Raw genomic sequence first — 23,412 nt, 5'->3', positions numbered from 1 at the left:
TGGGGATTCAATTCAAAACTTGTCGTTTTGACCTGCATGTGGCGCTGAAGCCCCATTTTTCATAAAATAAATAAATAAAAAAATCTTAGCTCTTTGTTTTATATATACAGTATATAGGCTATGTTACGTATCGTCATTATATATTTGAAACATCTGAGTTATTTACTTAATACATATTAGAACTCCCTGTACTTGATTTGGCACATGATTATACAGTATCTTAATACCTACCTAGACCGCGTTTTAAATGTCAAACACGCCTGCAGCATTTTTGGCAATGCTGACTCTGATGTAGAAGGTACTAGATAGTCAGTCAGATAGGTTATGAGACACAGCCAGTGTTTGACTCCAGAAGAGGGGATTGTATTTTACTCTAGTCAGTGATTGTCTCTCCTCACCCGTCAGGTCTCTCAATAACTCACTCAGGCGTTTAACACAACTCGTCTGAGCAGGATAACATCAGATAAAGCACAGGGAATAAGGCAAGAGCTGTTAGACGTCGGACCATGCGTGAGGGATTTTGGAAACTTCTTTGTATTTTCATGTTTTCCTTTCGTGCTTTTAAAGCTTCCGCAGCTATCTATCAGGTTCCAGTGAGACTGCAGCGCACAGTGTCGGAACACAACACTGGAGCAAACACACTCAACAGGTAAACCTGTCACCGGCTGCAATAAACTTTAGGTTATGAAGATTATTAAATTATTATTATTAAAAATTATTAAAGCCTTATTATTCTGCAGAATTATGGATTAAGGTAAATCAACTCGATAAACTTGGAATAGTTAAACAATTCTATTACTGTCTAATTTTTATTTCTAGATATTCACAACTGTTTCTGTGGCTTGCAACTTTTCTATCTGTCTGTCTGTCTGTCCTAAACACGTCTGTGGAGGCCCCTGAGGGCCCCCTAATTAAGTTCCTAGAAAAACTATAAACTGAAACAATGGCAAAATTTTTGTTTATGTCAAAAATGAAGCATTCTTTTTCCTAAAAGACAGTGGGCAAAATATTTAATGGTTTTACATGCGGTTGAGGTTGAGCTCTTTAGTCTAGACGTGTGGAGCTTCTCATATGTCTGTGGTCCGGTCACAACTCCTCACAGTCTGTCCTGTGAAAAAATTCTGAACGGCGACTTGAATAATGAAACAAACAGTGCAGTGTCACAGTCCTGGTGTGTTTTGAATCATTTGAGATGTCTCAGAAGGGAAGTTTCCCAGATTGAGTTTAAAAAACAAAGCATGCAGATGCAGGCACACATTGTTGTTTTTTTTATTGTTGTTTTAGTTCTCTTCAAGAATGTCTTTCAGACTCTTTTGGGTGTTATATGAATGTCGGGAGAGAATAAATCATTCAGTCTCCTGTGGTAAAGGAAAAAAAGATATGCTTGTGCCACTGAGAGGGTCTCTCGGAGGACCCTCAGTCCACGGAGCTGTATTTTATCTCGCTTTTGAAGTAAAGGAGATTTATGAAGAAACATTATGGCACTAAATATATTGAAGCCACTTAACTGTTTGCATTGCCATCAATCTGAGTTTTGTGAAAAGGAAATCTCAGGCTCTCTACCTAATTCTCTTATTTTCCATGATTTAATTCCTTATTGTCTGATATGTAAATAAATTTGCACATTCATTTCTCCATTGTTTTTTTTTTTTCTGTTTAATTCTTGATTTTGCAGTATTCTGATTTGTCTGGTCTTTGTCATTGTCATTGTTTATTCAAAATGGAATGAATAAAACTGGTGCCAGTACACAGTACAGAAGACCGTTTCATGCCAGACGCAAAATGGGACAGAGACTGTTGTGCAGCGGCTGTTTCAGAGTTGCCGATGGCCTGGACCATGTTCAAACCTAATCAGGTACAGAGAAAAGAAATGATCTCATGGTATACACTGGGCTATACTCTGCTATTCACTCTCACATTAACTTGGACGACAAGTAACAGACTCTGTGCATGCTTTGCCTCTGTATTCTCCCAGCTACAGGTCTCTGGTGAGACCCGTGTACAGAGTGACCTACAGGAAAATCACTTCTCTGGAATGGCGATGTTGTCCAGGATTCCATGGGGAAGACTGCAGAGAGGGTGATGGAGCTCATTTTTTGCTGATTTCAAGTTCACTGAAGCATTACTGAATCATTTGAATGACTGTAAGACAAAGGAATTGTTAGGTGTTGTGAGCCAATTACATAGACATTTATTAGGGGTGTTTGCTAAGACAAGCAAAACATAGCACAACTATCATAGAGATTTTATGGTTGGCCTCTTTTGACTTGTGACCCTAATAATCAGATAACAATGCCCTTGCAACCACCCTGAAAACCCAGGCATCGGGGTATAGACCCCCTCGGTCCATTTGCCATGGGGCCCCCTCAACCGCGGGGCCCGGTGTGGCCGGACCAGTTGAACCCCCCCCCAAGGACAGCCCTGACAACCACCCAGAACACCCAGGCAATTAAATAAACATTTATTAGTGGTGTTTGCTAAAGCCTGGCCACATTACAGGGGTTTTAAGATCCTAACCGATTATGAAATCTGGTTGAAGCACACACATATGGAGAGTCTTAGCAGATTTTCTTCCTTCAAATATTAAATATGCACACACTACAAGATTTGAAAATGGTGGTGCATCACAAACTACAAGATTTTTATTATAATTATCATGCCAGAGGGAACGCCTCATATCATTTCATGCAGCAGATTGTCATTGACGTTTCAGCAAAGTTTACATATGTTAGCCAGCATTCTAGTAACTTTGTACACTCTTTGTCCTTAACGGTTGTGGTACGTTTTCGACACATTATACAGACTGTTGCATTATTGCAAAACTTCTAGAAGCAGTTACTCCATCTCCACTATCCGACAGACCTGTACAGCAGCTTGTTTTGTGGTTGTGTATTGGCTCTTGTGAAAGTACTGATGTAATCATAGTGTCATCATCCTGATTTAAAATCCAAAATATCAACATGTTTGATATCATTCAGGGTGGCCTTCAATTTGTGTGCGAGCAGATGGGGATGTGCAAGATTCGATCTGTAAATGCCTCACATTACACCATTACAATCCGTGCTGAACATTGGAACCGATCGAGGACCTTGAAAAGATTTTTTCTTTGATTCTCGGGAGAGGAAAATCAGGGCTAAATGGCCTAAAACTCTTGTAGTGTGAGCCCGGGCTTAAGACAAGCAAAACATACCTAGATTATCGTAGAGATTTTGTGGTTGGTCTCTTTTGACTTGTGTAAACAAGCAAACACACAGAAACCATACAGAACACCCTAGCGAACACCCTAACAACCACATAGCATCACCCTGGCAACCACCTAGAACACCCATTAATAAATATTTCATGGTTGGCCTCTTTTGATTATAGTTGATAAGCCAGCAGCTATATAAAAGCCACCCAGACTACCCTAGCAACCGCATAGCAATACCCTAGCAACCACTAAGAACACCCTAGCAGCTGCATAGCAATGTCCTGGCAACTGCCCAGAACACCCAGGCATAGATATTTCAAGGTTGGCCTCTTTTGATTTGTGAAAGCAACAACCACATAGCTACTCAGAACACTAGCAACCACTCTGAACACCCTAGCAACCGCACAGCAATGGCCTGGCAACTACCCAGACTACCCAAGCATCTAGCAAGAGATTTGCACAAACAGACACCACTCACATTTGACTTGGCATGGTTTGGTGGGTGGTTCTTTTTTTTAAAATGTAAGTCTCTTATCAACAAGGAAAGATCCCTTACATTTATTGTGTGGGTGACAACAGCTGATCTGATTGTGGAAATCAATCATCTGGGTGAAATCCCAAAACGAATGAGTCATATCTATATGCTCGTCTGAATGTATTTCCTTTCTCACTATATGAACACCAAACACTTTAGTGCAACACATCCATAAACATGTTTCTATATTAACCAGGAGAAAATGCATTAAGACTATGTTACAAAACACAACTCAGATTTGCCTTGACACAAAAATCTGCAGTCAATCTGCAAAAAAATCTGAGATCTCAATAGGAATATTATCAAGCAATGTCATATGAGCGCAGTTACACTCCCTACTGACTCACGTTACTGTTATCCTAGAGAGATAATCATAATCAAAACCAGCACAGCTCTGGGTCTTTGCATGTATTGGGTAAATATATTTTAATTGACACTGAAATAAATAGCTGGAAGAAAATATTTGAGGAAATGAGTGAGCTCTTTTTATTCATTTTGATTCATTTGACATAGTACAGTTAGATGCGGTAGAGGTCACAAGAGTCCAAATAATTTCTGATCCAATAGAGATAATTTACCCATGACACACATTCTCATGTTTTTCTGGATGGGGATGGTTTAATGACCCCCCCCCACCCCAACCCACCCCAATAAAAGACAGACTGGCCTGTCTGCAGTGTCTCTTTTCAGATCTTCCCCTGTGAGATGCAGATGATTTAGTTTGACTAAAATCCAAGGGCACCATGATCTCTGACATGGTAAATAAATCAGAAATCTTCATTCCCCTATCCTTCCTCCTTCCTCCCTCCTTTTTATCCTTTTCCATTGGGCTCATAGCTTCAGCCTGAGGCTGTTGATCCCCCGGGTCTCAGGCCCCTCTGTGTTTGGTTTATTTAAGAACATATTTTTGGAATTTGGATTGTGACTCACAGTCAAACAGCTCAAGTTAGGTCAAAGTCAGTCTGTGTGAGATCCCAGCATTTCTAGATGTCATGTGTAATGAGGCCTAACAAAGAATGCTGTGTCTCATTTCACTCATTATGGACCCTTTTTATATTCCCAGGTTTGGAACATGGAAGTTAACATTAGCAGAGTAAACTTGTACATGTACTTGATATCATAGCGAATATTATTTTAGCATATCCAAATTGCTTTAACGGCAACTGTATTATTTTAATGCAAGGTTAAAATAACACAAATAACTAATAGATTGTCTACTTAATATCTGCTAACACTTTATTTTATAATATTAATAATCTGTAAATAATAATCTGATTATAAGTAATTTTGCAAGGATGTCAACTCATTCTACTAACCCTAACCCTAATATAACCGTCTACTATTACTCTAATGAGAGTTATTTGACATGTAGTTGCAAAACATTACTTATAGTTAGTAGAATGTCTAAAGTGTGCTATCAAAACAAAGTGTAACCTATATGACAAACTTTGAAGGGTTCAAAGGGTTGATTTGCACAGAATGCATTTTTGTGTTTAACTAAGCAAGATGCAGGGAAGGAATGCAATGTGGGTTTTTTTGTAATGTTGAAGTTATTTTAATTAAGAGTCACATTTTTAGAACCTCATATCATGCCTGAGATGCTGTAATGGTGAAACACATCTGTCTAGTACGTTTACATAGAAAAACAATGGAGGTGCAATTAGAACGCAAATGAAAAATATGGAATGCATTAAAAAATGTGAGATACGCAAGCAGTAGAATGAAAAAGAACGGTCTTAAGATTATTTTTTTAAAATTATTTTAACTTCAGCTTTGCATTTTCAGAATGCTGTGCCATGCAAAAGAGGCAAGATGCGAGCACAATTGTCAAACACATCTGCGCATTTTTACGTAGAGAAACAATGGAAGTGAAGTGCAGTGGAATGCAACTACGCATTTTGTGCAAAAAAGTCTGAATATTTAATTCTGATTGGTCTTCACTGTCATCCGTGGTAACGCTGTGCATCCAACCGATCACCACAACTGTTACCAATGTCTCTCATTCCACAGCACTTTCTCTGTTGACTTCTGGCAGGATTCAAAGCTTGGTTGTAAGAACAAGCCAATCCAACCATGTATGTAAACAGAAATGCAATAAGAAACTTTTAAACTGATTCATGCTCCCCTGGAGTTGTGGTTTGACTGTTTATTCAGCTCAGTTTGCCAGTTTTTGAGAACTGTGTTACTAGTTGAGGTCATGTTCAACCACTTTAGTGATGTTTTGTCCTTCAGGAATGTACAGTGTCATAAATTCATGTGCCTTGTATTAAGAGATACCAGTGTGATGAAGTTGTTTGTTCATTAATGCAGCCCAGACAAAGAGCTCTTTTCCCATCCATCAGATTAGTCAGCAAAATGCTGGATGTTTTGTTGCTGTCCCTCCCTAGGTTAACTTTGTTTTAATGCATTCCTTATATATTGAGGCCAGTTCCTCTCTTTAGCTCAAAAAAATTCCATTTTAATATATCAAGAACTTGGATATATTTCGATCAGTTGTGTTTGACTATGTGAAAAGGATAGCTTTATGTTTGACTAAGAAGGAGTAGACATCAAGGAATGCACTGGTGCAAAGCTGTTGAGGTGTGGGAGGGTGGTTGCAGCTGGGATCGACAGCTGTAAGAGATCCTTTGTCCCATAACCATATTCTAATTGTAACTAGAGAGGAACTCCCAGAGATAGCATGCAACAAATCAAAAATCTTCGACAATCTAATATGAGACTTGGTTATGCTTTTAGATTCAATGTATTTCAATTGATTTCTCATAACCCAGGAGTTTTCAAGCTTTTTGTGATAACACACTTTCATTCAAATGTTTCTTGAGCAGCAAATCAGCATATTAGAATGATTTTTGAAGGATCATGTGACACTGAAAACAGGAGTAATGATGCTGAAAATTCAGCTTTTCCATCACAGGAATAAATGAAACTTTAAAGTATATTGAAACAGACAACAGCTATTTTAAATTCTAATAATATTTCATGATATCACTGTTTTTTATTGTATTCAAATAAATGCAACTTTGGTGAGCATGAGATTTCAGAAAACTTATAGACACTAAACAATAAAATCTTACCGACCTCAAAGCCGAACAGTTGTTTAGAAATACATGTTGTTTCTGAAAACTGAAACTGAAAACTAATGAACTACTGAAAATATCTCATTATTATCTGGTAAACGTTTTTACTTATTTGCATAATACAGCACAAGACAGTGTATCTTTTTTCCACTATTAGAGTATTGCTCTATCAATACAATAGCAGAGAAGAAACATTCAGTTCAATTTAGATGTATTTGTAAAGCACATTTATCAATAAATATTACTTATCTAAATATAAATATATATATATATATCTTATATCTTAAGTTAACATTAATTTTAACAGTTAAAAAAATACATTTTGTAAAATGTTTGTGTCGTCTTAAATTGTTTTTAACATTTGGTGCAGCTCTACTTTGTTTACTTAATTAGTCTTCATGGTGCAAATAACAGTGGTTTGGGGAGTTATATCCCTAAAAGGAAATCTAAACAAAAAGTTGTGGTTCCTGAAAAGTACACACAAACTTATTCATTTTACAGTAATACATAATATCATGGCTCCTTTGGGGTTCCTGGATCCCAACCACTAAACCCTGATTGCTAAACTAAAGTCATTAGTCATTCATGGGAACAATTCCCATCAGCAGAATTACTTGGGTACTCAAACTTCCCATAATTCCCTGGTCAGCGTCTTATCTATATCTATATAGTCAGCTCCAGCTGTCTTTCTTACAACCCCCATACCAGGTTTCCAGAAGGCCTGGCAGAGGTTCAAATCTATCACCTGCTCTACAAATTCCTTTAAATTGAGATTGTGATCAGTACCCCTAGCTGTGAGAGTGGCTGTGGGAAAATGGGATGTCTGTGGTGTATTATCTCATGATTGATGAGGACGCGTGTGCTGCAGCCCCCTCAGCTGCCTGTAACGGGTGAGATCATCTCATTTCTGTGGTGGAGCACAAATGGTCATGCCACTGAAGTCTACCTGTTCGTTAGGATAGCTTGTACGACAGTGAACCCAAAATTGTATTTAACCCATGATGAATATAAGCAATTTGCAAATTATTTCAAGTCATTTTTAGGGCACAATCTGCTAATTCAACTAATTCAGACTGCACAGATAGACGCCAACAAACACATTCATTGGATTTTGTCAGATCAGTGTGTTATCCCTGTCAGCGTCTGCTGGCATCAGCCAGTGCTTGTTTTTGCTGACTGAACATGTTCATTCAGTGTTTGGCGGGATGTGCAGTGTCTAAGAAATGACATACTGTAATCTGGTGATTAGCAGTGAGAATTAACCTGTTTGGCAAACTACTGAAACAAACTTTGTTTTGGCATGCTTTTATTCAAAATGATGTCATACTAGTTCTTTCTTCGATTTCACTTGAAGTATATCTTGGCCTTTATGATTTATCAACTTTTCAGACCAAGAAACGCATCTGATCCACTCGGACTGTCCAACTAACACCTAGTCACCAACTTGCTTGTTTGATTCCCGTACTGCCAGTGTAAGAACATACACTCTTGGAAAGAAAGGTACAAAAGCTGTCACTGGGACATTAGCCTTTCAGTAGATACATCTGTGCACCGTATTTACCCCTAAAGTTTGCATTTTAGTACCTTAAGGCTGATGATACATGGGGCAACTTTTTGAGCAATTTTGCCCAGCAACATTGCTCAAAAAGTTGCCTCATGTATCATCAGCCTAAAGGTAAAAATTTACATATTTATTTAAGTGTACATATTAGTACCTTTTGAAAAGTTGCTGTCTCAGTAACAGCTTTTGTACCTTTTTTTCTGAGAGTGTAGGCTATGCATATTAGTCTAAAAACAGTATCATGACGTAAATCTTTAGATCTGGCAATACAGATAATTCTAATTCTATCTGAAACGATTTCATTGCTTCGCAGTTTACCAATAAACCCCTTTTATAAACTGAATTCACCCAGAAGAATATACTGAAGTATCTCGTGTCTTCATAATCTCTGAAAGCCCCATCTGTCTCTGCCAAAATGCTGTTAATGGGTGTGGAGTCTTAATGTGGTCAGCTTGCATGTATGATTTGTGTATTTGTACTTCTCCTAAGACACAAGTCACACTCTGGTTTGGTACATCAATACATCACTGATGTCTGCGCTGGCACATGTTTGCATAACTTTATTAACCATGTCAGTTTTTATAAAACCGTTGTGCTAGTTCCAAAAATGGGCAGTTTTAAGCCTCCCTCACATCTGCAAAAAGCATAGAGTTTCAGTATCTGCAGATCCCATTGTGCTGTGCTTCTTTACAGCTCATCCGTTGGGTGTTTTTCCAGAATACCCCAGTGTTCGGCTGTCCACTGATCTGAGAGCAGTCTGGTATCCAGCAGAGCTGTGCGTTATGGCCAGTGCATGTGGAGAACAGGCATGTCAGACAGCTGAACATTTCATTCTGCATTTGCATAGTCTGACAACTTGCACACAGCTTTCTATCATACATCACCCAGTGCCTTACAAAGTAAATATGATAAAATTAGCATTTTTTCTGAGCAATACAGATATAGAGTGAATGACATCCTTTGGGTTTACCATCATGGGTGTTTCCTCCAAAAGCAGACATGCAGTTAGCACAGTCCTTATGTCTTTCCACCCAGAAAAACAGAGACATGTTAACTTTTTTGTTCTGTTGGATGTGCATATTGTGGTGAAGAGTGACAAATTTGTTCCTTTGCACTTTATGGAATGAGCTAATGTCCCTTCATGAGGTCTGGCATCCAGACTGTCCTTTGATGACACTGTGACATGCTTGTGGTCTTGAGTCTGTATTGCAGTCAATTGACAGCAGATGATGAAACTTGTAGCTGTAAACGTCTCATTGGAAAAAAATAGAATTGCAGTGTTGGAGAGTATATAACTAAAAATAGTGACACCACTAACTTTGGTCCATTAACTACCCAAATTGAACAGTAGTTCAGCTGTTTTCAAAATAGTGAAAGGTGGATTTATTTTAATGAAGGAAAAAAAGTGTCCTGCACTGTTTTAGGTCATTTATGTCTTTCAGAATGTAATGTTCTGTTCCTGTGCTTTCAAACCCACTCCTATAAATTAAGGATTTTTTTAGTAAATTAGTTTGTGTTTAGTTCCTAAATAAAACAGGTCCTGTTCTACTTTGTATCACTTTCAAATAATTGTTTTAAAGAATAATTTTGATGCTTATCAAGGCTGCATTTATTTGATAATACAGTAAATGTTGTAAAAACAACAGTTTTGTGAAATACTATTACAATTTCAAATAACTGTTTTCTATTTTAATATATTTTCAAATGTAATTTACTCTTGGAATGGCAAAGATGAATTATCAGCAGTCATTACTCCAGCGTTCAGTGTCACATGATCCTTCAAAAATCATTCTGATATGCTGATTTGTGTTCAGTAAGCATTTCTTATTATTATCAATGATGAAAAAAGTTGTGCTGCTTAATATTTTTGTGGAAACCATGATACATTGTTTTATGGATTCTTCAATGTATAAAAAGTTCAAAAAAACATTATGAACATTATTAGTAAACATTATTTACTGTCACTTTTGACCAGTTTAAACTGTCCTTGCTGAATACGTTTTTTTCTTAAATCTTACAGAATCAAAATCTTTGAATTGTCTCATACATCAAATTATGTGTAAAATGGGAATGGCAGTTCATCTTTACATTACAGTAGATCAGTTTTAGACATTGCATCTCAAACACTTTTTATTTTTCTGAATTGTGTCCTAAAATTTTATTTCTGATCTCACCATCTGGAGATATTTAATTTGTAATATCATCATTAGGTAAAAAATGGCTGTATTGCATTTCACATATGAAATGTCACCGCTGAAAGATCACCTGCCATTCATCATCATCTCATTTCATGCCAAATAATTCCCAAATCTCTGCTGTCTTGGAAGATCAGTCTTCTTCCATAGAGAGATCCAGCACTTTGTGGTTGTCTTCACCCTGACCAGCCCAATGCTGTGTGAAGAGAATCTCTCTTAAATGAGAAAGGTGAATGTTGGGGAAACCCAGAGTGAGATATTTCCCTTCACTAGGATTCCATGCAAATGGAAATTCATGGCTTGCCAGCATCTGGTTTTCCTGTTCCTTATTCTACCCTAAGGAGAGATGTTAACCAAAGCTGTAACTGAACTCATTTAGTGTCTCTCTAACAAATGTTTTGTTGTTAATACAACTGTCATACAACAGTTATTTTGGTTTCACACTGAGGTTTTGGGATTTATTTCATTTTTGGACTACAGTCCTGTGACACTGGAAACCTCCTTGGAATTTTAAATACAGAATGAATGAATGTGTCTATAAGTTAACTCGTGAGAACATCACATGCAAACTGTTTACCACTTTGACTAGTATACAGTACAGTTATAATATTGCAAAAACGGAGCAAAACACATTCTTTAGGTTACAAATAAACTTGAATTTAACTGAATTGAATTTGACTTATGACATAACAGATGGCCGAGGGATTTATAGCATTTGCTTAATCCATTCACTCAGTGCTGTTACACTTTTTATGGTTAGAAATTCCCCTTTCTCTGCTGTTATGTTACCTTGACATCTCTTTTTGCATTCATCCATTTAGAGTGCATGAACTGTACTGGGTATGCTGACATCAAAGAGCGCATGAGTGTCATTGAAGCTCAGGTAAGATAGAAATGTATGTAACCTCATAAATTAACCAGTCACATAAAAATTAAAATAGTAAGCTTGTGGCTTTGCTTTTTTTTTTTAACAGATAATGTTACTCAGAGATGCTGAGGCCCCTCCTCTCCCTCTGTCCAACCAATCACCTGAGAGAACAGCTGATAATGAGGTAGACAGGACACACCCCTCACCAATAACACCCAATGCCATTGAAGAAAATAATGTGGTGAAAATAAGATTTATGATGAGTAATTTCATATATTTTATAAAGAAAATAATGTGTTGCTAAACTCTTCTTTATGATGAGTAATTTCATATATTTTATATATTTGTATATATGTTATTTAGATAAATAAGATATATATATATATTTCAGAATTCATCATTATAATTCATAATTAAACTGGTAAATTAACTTCTATTTCCAGGACCAAGAGGACAACCAGGACCAGTTGGGCCGCCAGGTCCCCCTGGACCTCCCGGACCTTTAGGAAAGATAGGGTTTTCTGGAAAACCCTGTCCTGTAGGACCTAGAGGTAAGAATTATTTCTTTGCCTTGACTGGGAGTATTAAAAGAAATATTTTCTTGCATTGAGCTCCACTGCTTACTCTACAGGACCTCAAGGGCTGCAAGGACCACAAGGTGAAAGAGGCCTTCCTGGGCCACCTGGGCCCCCAGGGCACTTCTCCATCAGAGGAGATGTTTTCACTGTAACGGCTAAAAAACATGCCCAGTGTGAGTACAACATTCCACATTAAACATGCTGATTTATCATTTTAAGTAATAATGGTGTTATAATAATGCATAACTGAATGGAAGTCAAACAAACAAACAAACAAAAACTGCAGCAACCTTTCAGATGTTATTCTCAACATGACCATAAGATGGCAGCATTCGCACAGTATCAGCTTAAATAAATCCCTCGGAGATCTGGATCAGTTTAAGAGTCTGGTTGGCTTCTGTCTTTCAGCAATTAATCACTTTCATTTGTTAGCTGTCTGTGAAGCAGCATGAATCTGGATAAACCAAAGCAGAACCTGAGCACCAAATCCTGCTGAACAGAATAGCAGTACAGCTGCTCAAATCACATTTGCTGCAAGTGAAGTTACATTTTTAATAGTACATCTGATTTGTTTTCACCTCAGTATGATCATATCTTACATGTCTCAGATGAAGATAGTGATTTTGCTGCCTATCGTGACCTGCAGGCTTTTCTTGGTTCTCCTGGGCCCTCCGGCCCTCCTGGTCCACCAGGTACATTAGAATATCAGAGCATCCTCTAGTACCGCCCAACCATTTCTTTACACATTTAATCTTATATCTGTATATGTTGAACAGGGCCTGCTGGACCACCTGGACACCCAGGTGTTCCAGGGAAAAATGTAAGACGTTTTATTATTATGCTCTATGATATGCATTTGCAGTATGTATGTATGTATGGAATAAATAATTGGACAGTGCATATAGATGTACAAGGCACGGTATACTGATTAATTCACATTTAACATAGGCTGCCTTAAGCTTTGCAGGCACACCAGGTGACAGGGGACCCAAAGGAGATCCAGGAGAAAGAGTAAGTCATAAGGCCAACATTTATATATAAATTAAATCTTAATCTTATACATTTTGCTTTTTGGATAAAAATATGTTTGTTTTTATTTGAGCTGATTAAACTGCATTGCTCTATTTTGAAAGGGTCTCCCTGGAATAACAGGAAAGCAAGGGCAGCCTGTGAGTTTTGTCATTTTTAATAAATAAATGCATTTTAATTTCTTAATTAGTTGTTGTTATTATTAAAGTTATATATTTATATGTAATTTATATGTTATAAAATTCACTTTATTCTTATTCTCTTTTGTTGTGAATAGGGTGTTCCGGGTCCCAAAGGAGAACTGGGAGAGACTCCAGGAGAGGTAAGGATGATGCAAAAAAAAAAAATTGGGACCGTTTTTTGAGTTTTGGATGTGCTGTTATGATGATTTATTGTCACATGCTAAAGCCCCGCCTTCTTGCAGGTGCAGCAGTTGAGGGAAGCTCTGAAGATTCTGGCCGAGAGAGTTCTCATTCTAGAGCACATGATCGGCATTCATGGTGAGAATTATGGATTCATATTAATCTAGATTTCCAGTTATGAGTTCTAACTAGAGAGCGGTTAGATTCCAGAGCGCCATTATGATCTCATGGCAAAAGCTGTTGCTGCCAGAGAGTTTAGTGTGTGCAGCAATTATTTATTAATGACTTTGAGGATTCATGAGGTTTGAGGTTCATATTGCTTTTAAGAATACAAAATGACATCAGACGACTAGAAATATACGACCAACTGCTTGTATTTAGATACACACATGGTTATGCAACAAATTTCCCTTTTTTTTGTTTCTTTCCTTTCGTCGCTCTGCCCAGATACTCTGTTGGACTCCGGTTCTGGAATAGATTTCCTGGCGGACTTCATGCTAGCAGGCAGTGCTAAAAATGTTGGTGCTGCCAGACCCTCCTCTCCTCTTACCTCAGACAGAGAGTAGCCGGACTCTGTTGGGTATGAAGAGTAAATAACAAACACTTGCGACCACAAGGCCTTTATCTCCTGTCTGTTGCTTTGAAGGACAGGTCCATATATGTTTATGAGTATGATAAGAGTGGCACTGATCTTTTCTATTTTATTTACTTGATGTATTTTGTTTAATTGTAATATTCTTCTTTTTTTAATTTTGAAATCACTGTATTAACCTGTCGAAAATGTGTTTTCTTTGCCATTCATGACCCGTTTTACTTCCATTTACTTAAGGGCAGGCCTTTATTTTAGTCATTAGGAAATGATTGGATGGTGAAAAGTGGGCACTACTTACCAGAATGGAGTCGGACCGAACGTGAGTTTGCTAAAATGATGACTAGTTAGCTATTTTGCTATTGATTAGAAGTGTTCAATAGCCTGTGCGCCATAAGTGATGTCAGCAGAAAAAAAACAAGTTAGAAAATCTGATTTTCATGTCAACTTGAAGTGTCTGTTTACTGTAATTCATTCCTTTTATTACAGTAAAAGTGAGGATTTTGGACAGGTTTGTTATCTGAGTTAATTAATCAACAATGATGATACTTGATTACACAAAAAAAGTGTTCTTGACACTATTCAATTCTTAATGAGTTTTATATGGCACGAATAATGATTTAATACCACAGTCATTCAAGCTGAAAATAAATCTTTTGTCATAAAGACTTAGGCCTAGTTCTTGTCATTTCCTTTTTGTTTTCTGATTGATGACCTATAATGACTCCATGCACATTATTATATATAGCAGTGGTTTGTATTAAAACATTTCCATCTCAAAACTCACAGCACACAAAAAATAGACTAGAATAGAACTTCAAAACTAAATTTGGTCTGCATAGTCTGCATAGAAAGTGCAACGCCTACCACAATAAATTGTGTATACACTTCTGCTCACCTGTTCTTATCATTGACTCAAAGCCCAAAATGGCAGAACACACCAAGGGCTGCTATTAATAGCCGGAGAGACAAAAGGCCCTGTTGACCTTGTTCGCAGAGCACCATTCAACACGCCAGTGTGGCTTTAAGCTTATTGTTGCGTTTGAGCTTTTCTAATCCTCTCGGGAGGGAACAAATTTTTTCAGAATCTTGGGCTTTTTCTTCTTGTTGCGTTAAGAAAGAAGAAATGTTTAAGAGTTTCCCACGGTAATGTTGTACGTTATTGACAGCTAAATATTTTGCTTTGACTTTTTGATTTATTTCTTTTTTTTTTTTAAATTTATGGGAAAAATCTTTTATTTATTTGAAAAGTCTTTTATTGTTGCCTGGCAGTATCTGAGCAAGTTAAAACACTTTATTGCAATAACAACTGTAACTAGACTAGATGTTTTTTTGTTTTTTTTATCTCTTTATTGACAAAAGGCGGGTACAGATTCTAAGGAGAGGACAACAAACAAATGGACGTGAACAAACATGAAGAAACATGGAAAATGTAGTTTTTACTCCTGTTCCTTATCCTCTCCGTGGGTGATGACGTAGCACAGGTTTTTGTAATCCAGGTTGCCAGCCACATCCAAGGGAAAGTTTGTGAACATCTGGTTTACCTAGATAAGTGTAAATGATTAAAATCCATTCAACAATTTCCATGTATTTTAATATCAAATATTGCATTTTAATGATTTTAAATTTTAAATTAAATATAAAATTTAAATTTTGAACTGACACCTTCTCAGACAGATTGTGCTTTTTCATTTCAAAAGAAAGAAAAGTATATTACCTCAGCCTCTGTAAATTTGTCTGCCTGGGACATAAGGTGATATTTGATCCTGGGAGGGGAAACAAAAGAAATCTATAAAATGCTGTGCATTTGAGACTGTTTCAAGTCAAAAGTTGCTGATGTGCTAAAACATTTTTACATTTGCATAATTCTACTTACTCTTCTCCTTTAAGGATTCCTGTGCCCTCTGGGTCGAAGATCTTAAAGGCATTGAGAATAGTCTCCTCAGGGTCTGTACCTGCCAGTCACAGAAAGGTAACATTAGTGATTATTCTGTATAAGTCGAATACACTCTTAAACATGTCAAAACCTTAATTAACAATGAAATGATAAGTCATTTCTGGGGGAAGTTGCATTCAAAATCCAAGCTTCTGATGCTAAACTAGATGATTCATATATCAGTATGCAGTGTGCCTGATATCTGCTGGGTTCTGCAGCTATTTGCACCTCATTAACATGATTATTATTTCAATTCTGATAAATTTGATCCTTGCCTTTGAGCTTCTCTCCAAACATGGTGAGGAAGACGGTGAAGTTAATAGGGCCGGAGGCTTCCTTTAGCATCTCATCAAGCTCATCATTGCCAACATTGAGACGTCCTGCCAAACATGCACATACAAAGATATACGTTAATACAGAATGCCACTTCCTCTGATACTTGAGAATGTTCAGTGCAATAAAATAGTTATGAGACCAGTTTATAAGGTCGGGTATATTTTGGGTAACTTCTGCAGTAAAATTTCTAAATTAATGTATTCATTTTTTTTTTAAATAAAAATGCAAAATAAAAGCTTTTTTTTTTCTTTTTTCTTTTTTTTCTAGTGGTCTCAGATTTTTTGACCCTGCTATATATGCATTTATCATTAGTTTAATAGAATGATGACTTTTGCATCTAAATCTGTGACAAACATAGTGCTGTGATCGCATTTAGGCTTCACAGGATTCAGTAGAACTCTAAAGAGGAGCCACTGTAATCCTTAAAACAATACTCTTGTTAGTTCAATAGGATAAACGCCTTTAAGTATCACAGACCTTTAGTGTCTCTAGTATTTACACTGTACACAGTCATTCAGTGAGGGTTGACTCACCCAAAGCAGCAAATGTGTCCCTCAGGTCGTTTTTGTCAATAAAGCCATCTCTGTTCTGATCCATGATGGTGAAAGCCTGGAGGAGCATTTAGATTTATAGAGGTAAATACCAAAAATATGCTAAAATAAAATGTTTAGGTAAGTGAATCCTAGAATTGACAAACCTCTTTGAACTCCTGGATCTGTGACTGTTCAAACATGCTAAATACGTTGGAGCTGGCAGCTTCCTTCTTCTTGGCCTTCTTTGGTGCCTGCAAGTCAAGCAAAAGTGGTTCAGATGATTTTGTCCAGGCTTACACTTTTTAAATGCAATTTTGAAGCAAAATTCATGCAAAAATTGCATGACCCTCAAAGACATTTGTGAGTAAGTTGAGACCTGTCAAAAAGTGGCCCAGTTCAAGTAAATGTTGTTGCATTAACTCAGAAATGCTACAACTTAAACACAAACTGGAACAGACAATGATATTCACTCACTGAAAACCTTTCTGAAATTACAAAAAAAAAAAAAAAAGTTGCTCTCCTGACAAAGATCAAAAGAGACTATTAGAAATACATGCAAATATTTAAAACATCCATAAAAGGTGCACTTTCTAGCATAAATGAAAAAATTCTCTCAGTCTGAAGAATAACGCTATTCGGTTTCCCCAGAATTGCCATGTTAAAGAGTCCAAAAGCAAAGAGATGCAGGCCTACCATTGTGAAGAGCTTCTCTTTACTCTGTTCTTGGTCTCAAAAGCCTGAGGGACACTTAGACATCGTTGGTTTCCAGTTATATATTGGCACAATTGGCTTGACGACCCACCTGTGCTATGTTTAGACAAAGGAGGAGGAACAATACAAGAATACTTGCCATATAGAGAATCACCCTGCCCTAGCACCCCTCAGTTGTTGTTATGGACAGATGCATGTTGATGTGATCAGAGTGTGTGGACTTTGCTATCTTGGGATCATTGAGAGCGTCCTAACCCCTTAAGATTCATCTACACATCTAATGTGTCATTTAAAGGCAGTGTGAAACAAGCTAGCTTCTCACATCAGTGCGTTTGGTCAGATGATGACGCTATGTCTCTGCTACATGGATTTCATGATTTGGTGCCCTTGTTATATTGATGATCAGTAGAGACACTTTTGACCAACTTACAAGAATGATTTTCACAGTCAGGAGGCTTAGAGAACAGACAGGGCTCAGGACCAGTCTAACAAGGGTTCATTCAGTGTATAAACTTTATTTAACTGAGTGCTTTTGAGGAGAATCAAACATTCGGGGAAAATGAATCTGAGAAAGTAGATGTCCCTATGGAAAGTGAGTTTAGCAAAGATTTAGAAAGTAAGCTGAAATGGATGTAAATAGATAACATAAATATAATACATGACATATATATATCTAATAGGTTTTATGTATGTTTCTACATAATATGACAATATATTTAATTTAATTTATGTAATTTAATTTTGAGTAGGATTTTACACATTGAATTAAACATGACATTTTGAAGTAGACTAAACTACCTTTTTCTTGGTTTTACTGTGAAGCACACTTAAATAATATTTATTTAAAACTTAAAAAAAAAAATCATTATTTTACAGTGTATTTATTCCACTCACTACAGTTTGATGTTTTATTTTTTTATTTTGAACTATTGATTGTATTGCATTTTGTATAATAGTATATTTTGTATAATTTTGTGAGACTGGGGCTACTGTTTCTCAGTTTTATTTTAAAAATAAATTAAAATGTTTCTACATATGTATAAATATTTTCATGTATTAACCATTATTGCACATGCTGACCTTTTGTGACAACATGCCCCAGTGGTGGAGTACTATATTGTCACACTATACAGTAAGCTGTCACAGTGGGAAACTGACATTAAATAGATACAAGCAACATCCATCCAAACATTTCTTGTGGATTTTTCTCTCAAAACCTTTATTTATTAAGAACTTTTGTGAATTCTGATTGTGATTGATCTGTATGCATAGGGAAAAATGATTGCACATTATTGGAACACACACATGTGGAGCTCATCCATTTTAATCCAGTCATTTTACCACGTGAGAGCAGTCAAGCCTTTGGCTTTAATTTAGCATGCAACTCTTATGAACAAACTGTTTCTACTTTGTCTCCTATTATCTGTTGCAAACAATTGGACTGAACAAAAGCCATTTTCAGCGCTACAAATATAGCCAGTCATTCCATGCTTGCCAGATTTAAATGTGCTCTTACAAACAGCCAAGTAATGTGCCGTCAGACTGCCGTAAATAATCTGTCCAGCTATCCGGCACGGCAGCAAGGCTGTGTAAAGCTGGTTTTAGCAGTGTCCTCACAGACAACTGAACGAACACTGGCAAGAGAGCTGTGGAGAAGAGCTGCACCATGGGATCTTAGGAATGTCGCTGTGATCTCCTGCTTGGCATTGTACGTGTGTGTATGCGTGTGTGTTCACGACAGGGAGTGTGCCCATGTTAGGTGTGTGACTGGCAGGTGGGGGGTGAGAAGGAGTCAAGGTCTGGCAATAACACAACTGATCGGGAGCCTGGCGGGGAAGTGTCAGCTTCCTACAGCTGCTTCTTACTGTCATTCACATTAGCCACATGGTTCCATCACACCTCGACAGGCCTGTACTGTAAATACATGCTGCTTTATATGACAACATAGAGATGATGATACACTGCCCTCAATCTCTGAGGCCACATTTTGATCTCTCTGGTAAAATGTCTATGCACATAATGTGTGAAAAAAGGTTTGTGTGTGTGTGTTTGTGTCAGGCCTGTTCTTTTACTAAAAATGTTTAACAAAGACAAATACAAAGTACTTAAGACTTTTTAAAAAAATGGCATTACAATAAAGTAAGTTTGTGTTTATATGCATGTATGTGTTTGACTGTTTTAGTGTTATTATAGTATCATTAAAATACTGTCATAGTTTTTGTTAATATTTTGAATTTTATTTAGATTTTAAAAAATATTTTTAAATTAGATTTTATTTTTATATTTTCTGATTTCATTTTAATTTGGTATATTAATTATGTAATTCATTTTAATTGTATGTATATATATATTTATAATTAATTTTAATATAATTATAATAAACTGTATATAATTTTTGATTTTTTTTTTATGCAGCAAATATAGGGAATATGTAATAAACCAGAACTAAATTCATTGAGGTAAAAAAAAAATGTTTTTATTTCTTTTTTGTAGCAAATTTTCATACAATATCAAGTAATATAACATGAAATAAAAAAATTTACATAACATGAATAATAATTTAAAATTCTGTTTAAAGTATTTATATTTAAAATATGAAAACAGTATTCAGTTGTAGTTTGTTTGCCTGCAGATGGAGCAGTTTACCCAGTTGTACAAGGACTCTGTAAGTTTCTATATTTCCTCCACCACAAAATATATTACCTGCACTAACTATAGTTAGATCTTCATGGACTTTTCAAACATACATATTACACAACAGGTGAGGAATTTACATTTCAAATGTTGCATATGAGTATTTATGGTAGAGTTTTTTTATGACTAAATATCAGAAACTGTCCACTGATCCACTGATCACATGCACATATGGACACAGTCAGATGCACACACATCCCCAGAACAATGCCCTCCTCACATCTCTGCTTGTCTCTTCATTATGTTCATTTGCCATGTCTTTGCATCTCCATAATTAAAATCTAATCCTGCATGCCGACTTTTTAAACGAGGACTAGCCTCAAGAGGAGGCTTATTTGATTAAAAAAGGGGAAGGGTAGAGGAGGGAGTCCTCCACAGCTCGGCAGGCAGGAGAGACAGCTCTTAATTGTGCTCCCATGAGGTGTGCACAAGCCTGGGCGGAGAGAGGAGGGGGTTGGGTGCTCAGAGGCTCCAGTGGGCCTGAAAAAACAAACCGCCAGTGGGACCGGCTCTCCTGTGCAGCTCCCCTGCTGTCTCAGTGAGGGGAACCGAGGGGAGGAGCACTTATGAGGACCCATGGGACTCTCCCAGCTTCCAATTCTCACTCCACCCTGCGGGGTCTAAACTGAACCCCCCCCCCCCATCCTCTCTCTTTAAGTGTCTGTGTGCGGTGGTGAGAGTGAGAACCAGGGCTGCTCTACAGATGAATGTAACTAATGGAACTGAAGGTGGAATCCGGCTGTGTAAATTAAGGTTAAAAATGCTTGTTTTTTTCTAATATGCTGTTATATATTGTTTTCTATGATTTTACTACAATTATCTTTGTGTTGTTTTGATATTGTACAGCACTTTGGTAAACTCAGTTGTTTTCTTATTTAACACAGTTCTTACTTAAATGCTGTTTTACTGTTTGCACACTTGCTTAGATGCTACCTTTATTTTATTTGTTGTGAACTTGTACTCTGCACAATGACAATAAAGTTGAATTACAATCAGAGCGGTCAAAGTGTGACAACCTGTATTGAGTTAAAAGATCATGAAAAAAAGGTTGATTGTTTCCACCATTAGTGACAGTGTATTAAATGTATTACCTTTCAACAGTAAAAGAGCATTATTCACCACAGAATATGAACTCCACACACACACATGTTGGTATTGGTGGTTTACAGGGACTTTCCATAGGCGTAATGGTTTTTATACTGTGTTTTCTATTGCCCTAAACCTACCCCCACAGAAAACTTTGTGCATTTTTAGATTTAAAAAAACAAAAACAAAAAAAAAACACCATTTAATATGTTTTTTAAGCCTTTTGAATTACGGGGACACAGGTAGTGTCCTCATAAACCACCTTCATATTGTAATACATACAGTCACTATACAAATTTGTGTCCTCATAAACCACATAAACATGCACGCATGCACACACACACATATAAGAAAGAGACAATGAAAGAATATGTTATATTTTCATTTAATTCATGTGCAAAGTTCACACACATTATAATGCATATATATATATATATATATATATATATATATATATATATATATATATATATATATATATATATTTATATATTTTTAAAAACAATTATAATTATATAAAATAATTTAAAAGAATAATCACTGGGTAAACAGTGATTGGTTTTTACCACCACATATAAAATAATATTAACTTTGCTTAATAAATTATGTATTTAGGTAATCAGCATAATCACTGTCCAACAATTAACTTTGTTGGCTAAGCAGTGATTGGTTATCATCACTAATTGTGACAATTAATACGACTACTTTGCATCATCACCATGTACCATGAACAATGAGGGGAGACTATATTAAACACGCCCAATAGAGGGCGCTGCTCTCCAAGTTCAAGTTCAAAAGCAGTATTTACAAATCATCAGGAATCGACCGGGCAAGGGTTTATGTTATAACATCAAATCATCTAATGCCACCATCTTAAACACCGTCCATAACCATTTAAATGCATATTGCCTCATGCAGTATTTATGGGTTATGAAGAAGAATTAGATTGTGTTTCGTTTTATTTAAACTATCGATCGCCGTATCCACATTCTTCACGCAAGAATGCCCATAAAATCAATATAATAGATGTATTGGTTTTTGAGTACAAACAGAGGGTAACTGGACATATAGACATCCAACAAGCAAAAACTATATAAGACAATAGCGTACACAACAAGAACATAAGATGTATTTTCAATAGGATTAAAAATAAGAACAAATCAAAAATCAATATATCAGGTACGAATACAACAACAGGCCAGAAGATTCTTCATCTGACCGAGAGAAACATAAAAACACTCAAGCTGCGCGTTGCGTTCGCGTCGCGTCAGATCTGATCAGCGTCTCGTAATATCTATCTATGGTGATAATAAAAAATCAATAACCTTATAAACTCTCTTCTTTTAACGGATGAAAACGTATCCAGCACCCCCCTCCCTCTCCTGCGACACGGGGAGCTCGACTGAACGCGGAAACTCCATCCCGCGTTTTCTGCCTTTTATTTAGGACGCTCTCAATAATTGTTTTCAGTAGCCCTATTCAATATCGCAGGTTGGCGTTCGTTCGATAACTCCATTCCGCGCGCGCCCGCGCCGTTCGATCTGCTCCGCTCCGTGTTTTGCGCGCGCTCCCCCGCCTCTCTCTCTCGCGCTCTCTCTCGCTCTCTCTCTCGCTGAACTCCAGCCCCTCTCGCGCTCTCTCTATCAGCCTTTCATTCCGTCTCAATATGTCTCAAGATGGCGGCCAATGCGGGATCGATGTTTCAATATTGGAAACGCTTTGATTTGAAGCAGCTCCAGGTCAGCTCCCTTTCGTTTTGTACTCGCTGTGTGTGCCGGTGAGCCGGTCCCGGGGAGCGCCGCGCTGAGAGTGTGGCGCGTTGCTCTCGCATCGGCTCTTTCGCCGGGTTCGGTGCCCATTGATTAAAGCGGCTCTCTCGCGCTGATCGGAAATTGATCCTCTTTGTTCAATTCCCATCGATCAACCATCACGGTCAAGGTGGATGCGGCCACTTCGGCAACGGGAGGCCGAAGGTTTCCCGATTCTTTCCGGCTCCTTTCCATCCTCGGGATGTTTTGGGAATAGTTTGTGCTGAAGAGCTTTAGATAGTATGTTTGTGGAAATAATTTTGTGTTTAGAAGTGTGTCGCGCTACACGGGTGGCGCTGTGCTGGACCGAGACGTTATTGCTTA

At 37.2% G+C, this 23,412-nt stretch overlaps 2 protein-coding genes across 2 annotated transcripts; one reads left to right on the top strand and one right to left on the bottom strand.

Annotated features, from left to right (window-relative positions):
* The first annotated feature begins 227 nt into the window (after positions 1-227).
* LOC109096877 (collagen alpha-1(XXVI) chain-like) lies at positions 228-15,392 on the top strand. The gene is made up of 14 exons (XM_042755248.1): positions 228-650; positions 1,734-1,855; positions 1,976-2,079; positions 11,380-11,441; positions 11,533-11,651; positions 11,868-11,977; positions 12,058-12,177; positions 12,613-12,696; positions 12,781-12,824; positions 12,953-13,015; positions 13,138-13,173; positions 13,311-13,355; positions 13,458-13,533; positions 13,843-15,392. Exons 1-14 carry the CDS (start codon positions 507-509, stop codon positions 13,959-13,961), a joined length of 1,248 nt encoding a protein of 415 aa, XP_042611182.1. The 5' UTR covers positions 228-506; the 3' UTR covers positions 13,962-15,392.
* Positions 15,312-17,638, bottom strand: LOC109096873 (myosin regulatory light chain 2B, cardiac muscle isoform). Its single transcript, XM_042755246.1, has 7 exons — positions 17,483-17,638; positions 16,954-17,040; positions 16,790-16,865; positions 16,196-16,300; positions 15,861-15,939; positions 15,702-15,750; positions 15,312-15,528 (listed from the first exon to the last, which is right to left on the bottom strand). The coding sequence occupies exons 1-7, from the start codon at positions 17,483-17,485 to the stop codon at positions 15,424-15,426; spliced, it is 504 nt and encodes a 167-aa protein (XP_042611180.1). The 5' UTR covers positions 17,486-17,638; the 3' UTR covers positions 15,312-15,423.
* Between the last annotated feature and the right edge of the window lie 5,774 nt (positions 17,639-23,412).

Source organism: Cyprinus carpio, unplaced genomic scaffold (assembly GCF_018340385.1).
Source record: "Cyprinus carpio isolate SPL01 unplaced genomic scaffold, ASM1834038v1 S000006658, whole genome shotgun sequence".
Classification (NCBI taxonomy): domain Eukaryota; kingdom Metazoa; phylum Chordata; class Actinopteri; order Cypriniformes; family Cyprinidae; genus Cyprinus; species Cyprinus carpio.
This window is presented reverse-complemented; position numbering and strand designations above follow the sequence as displayed.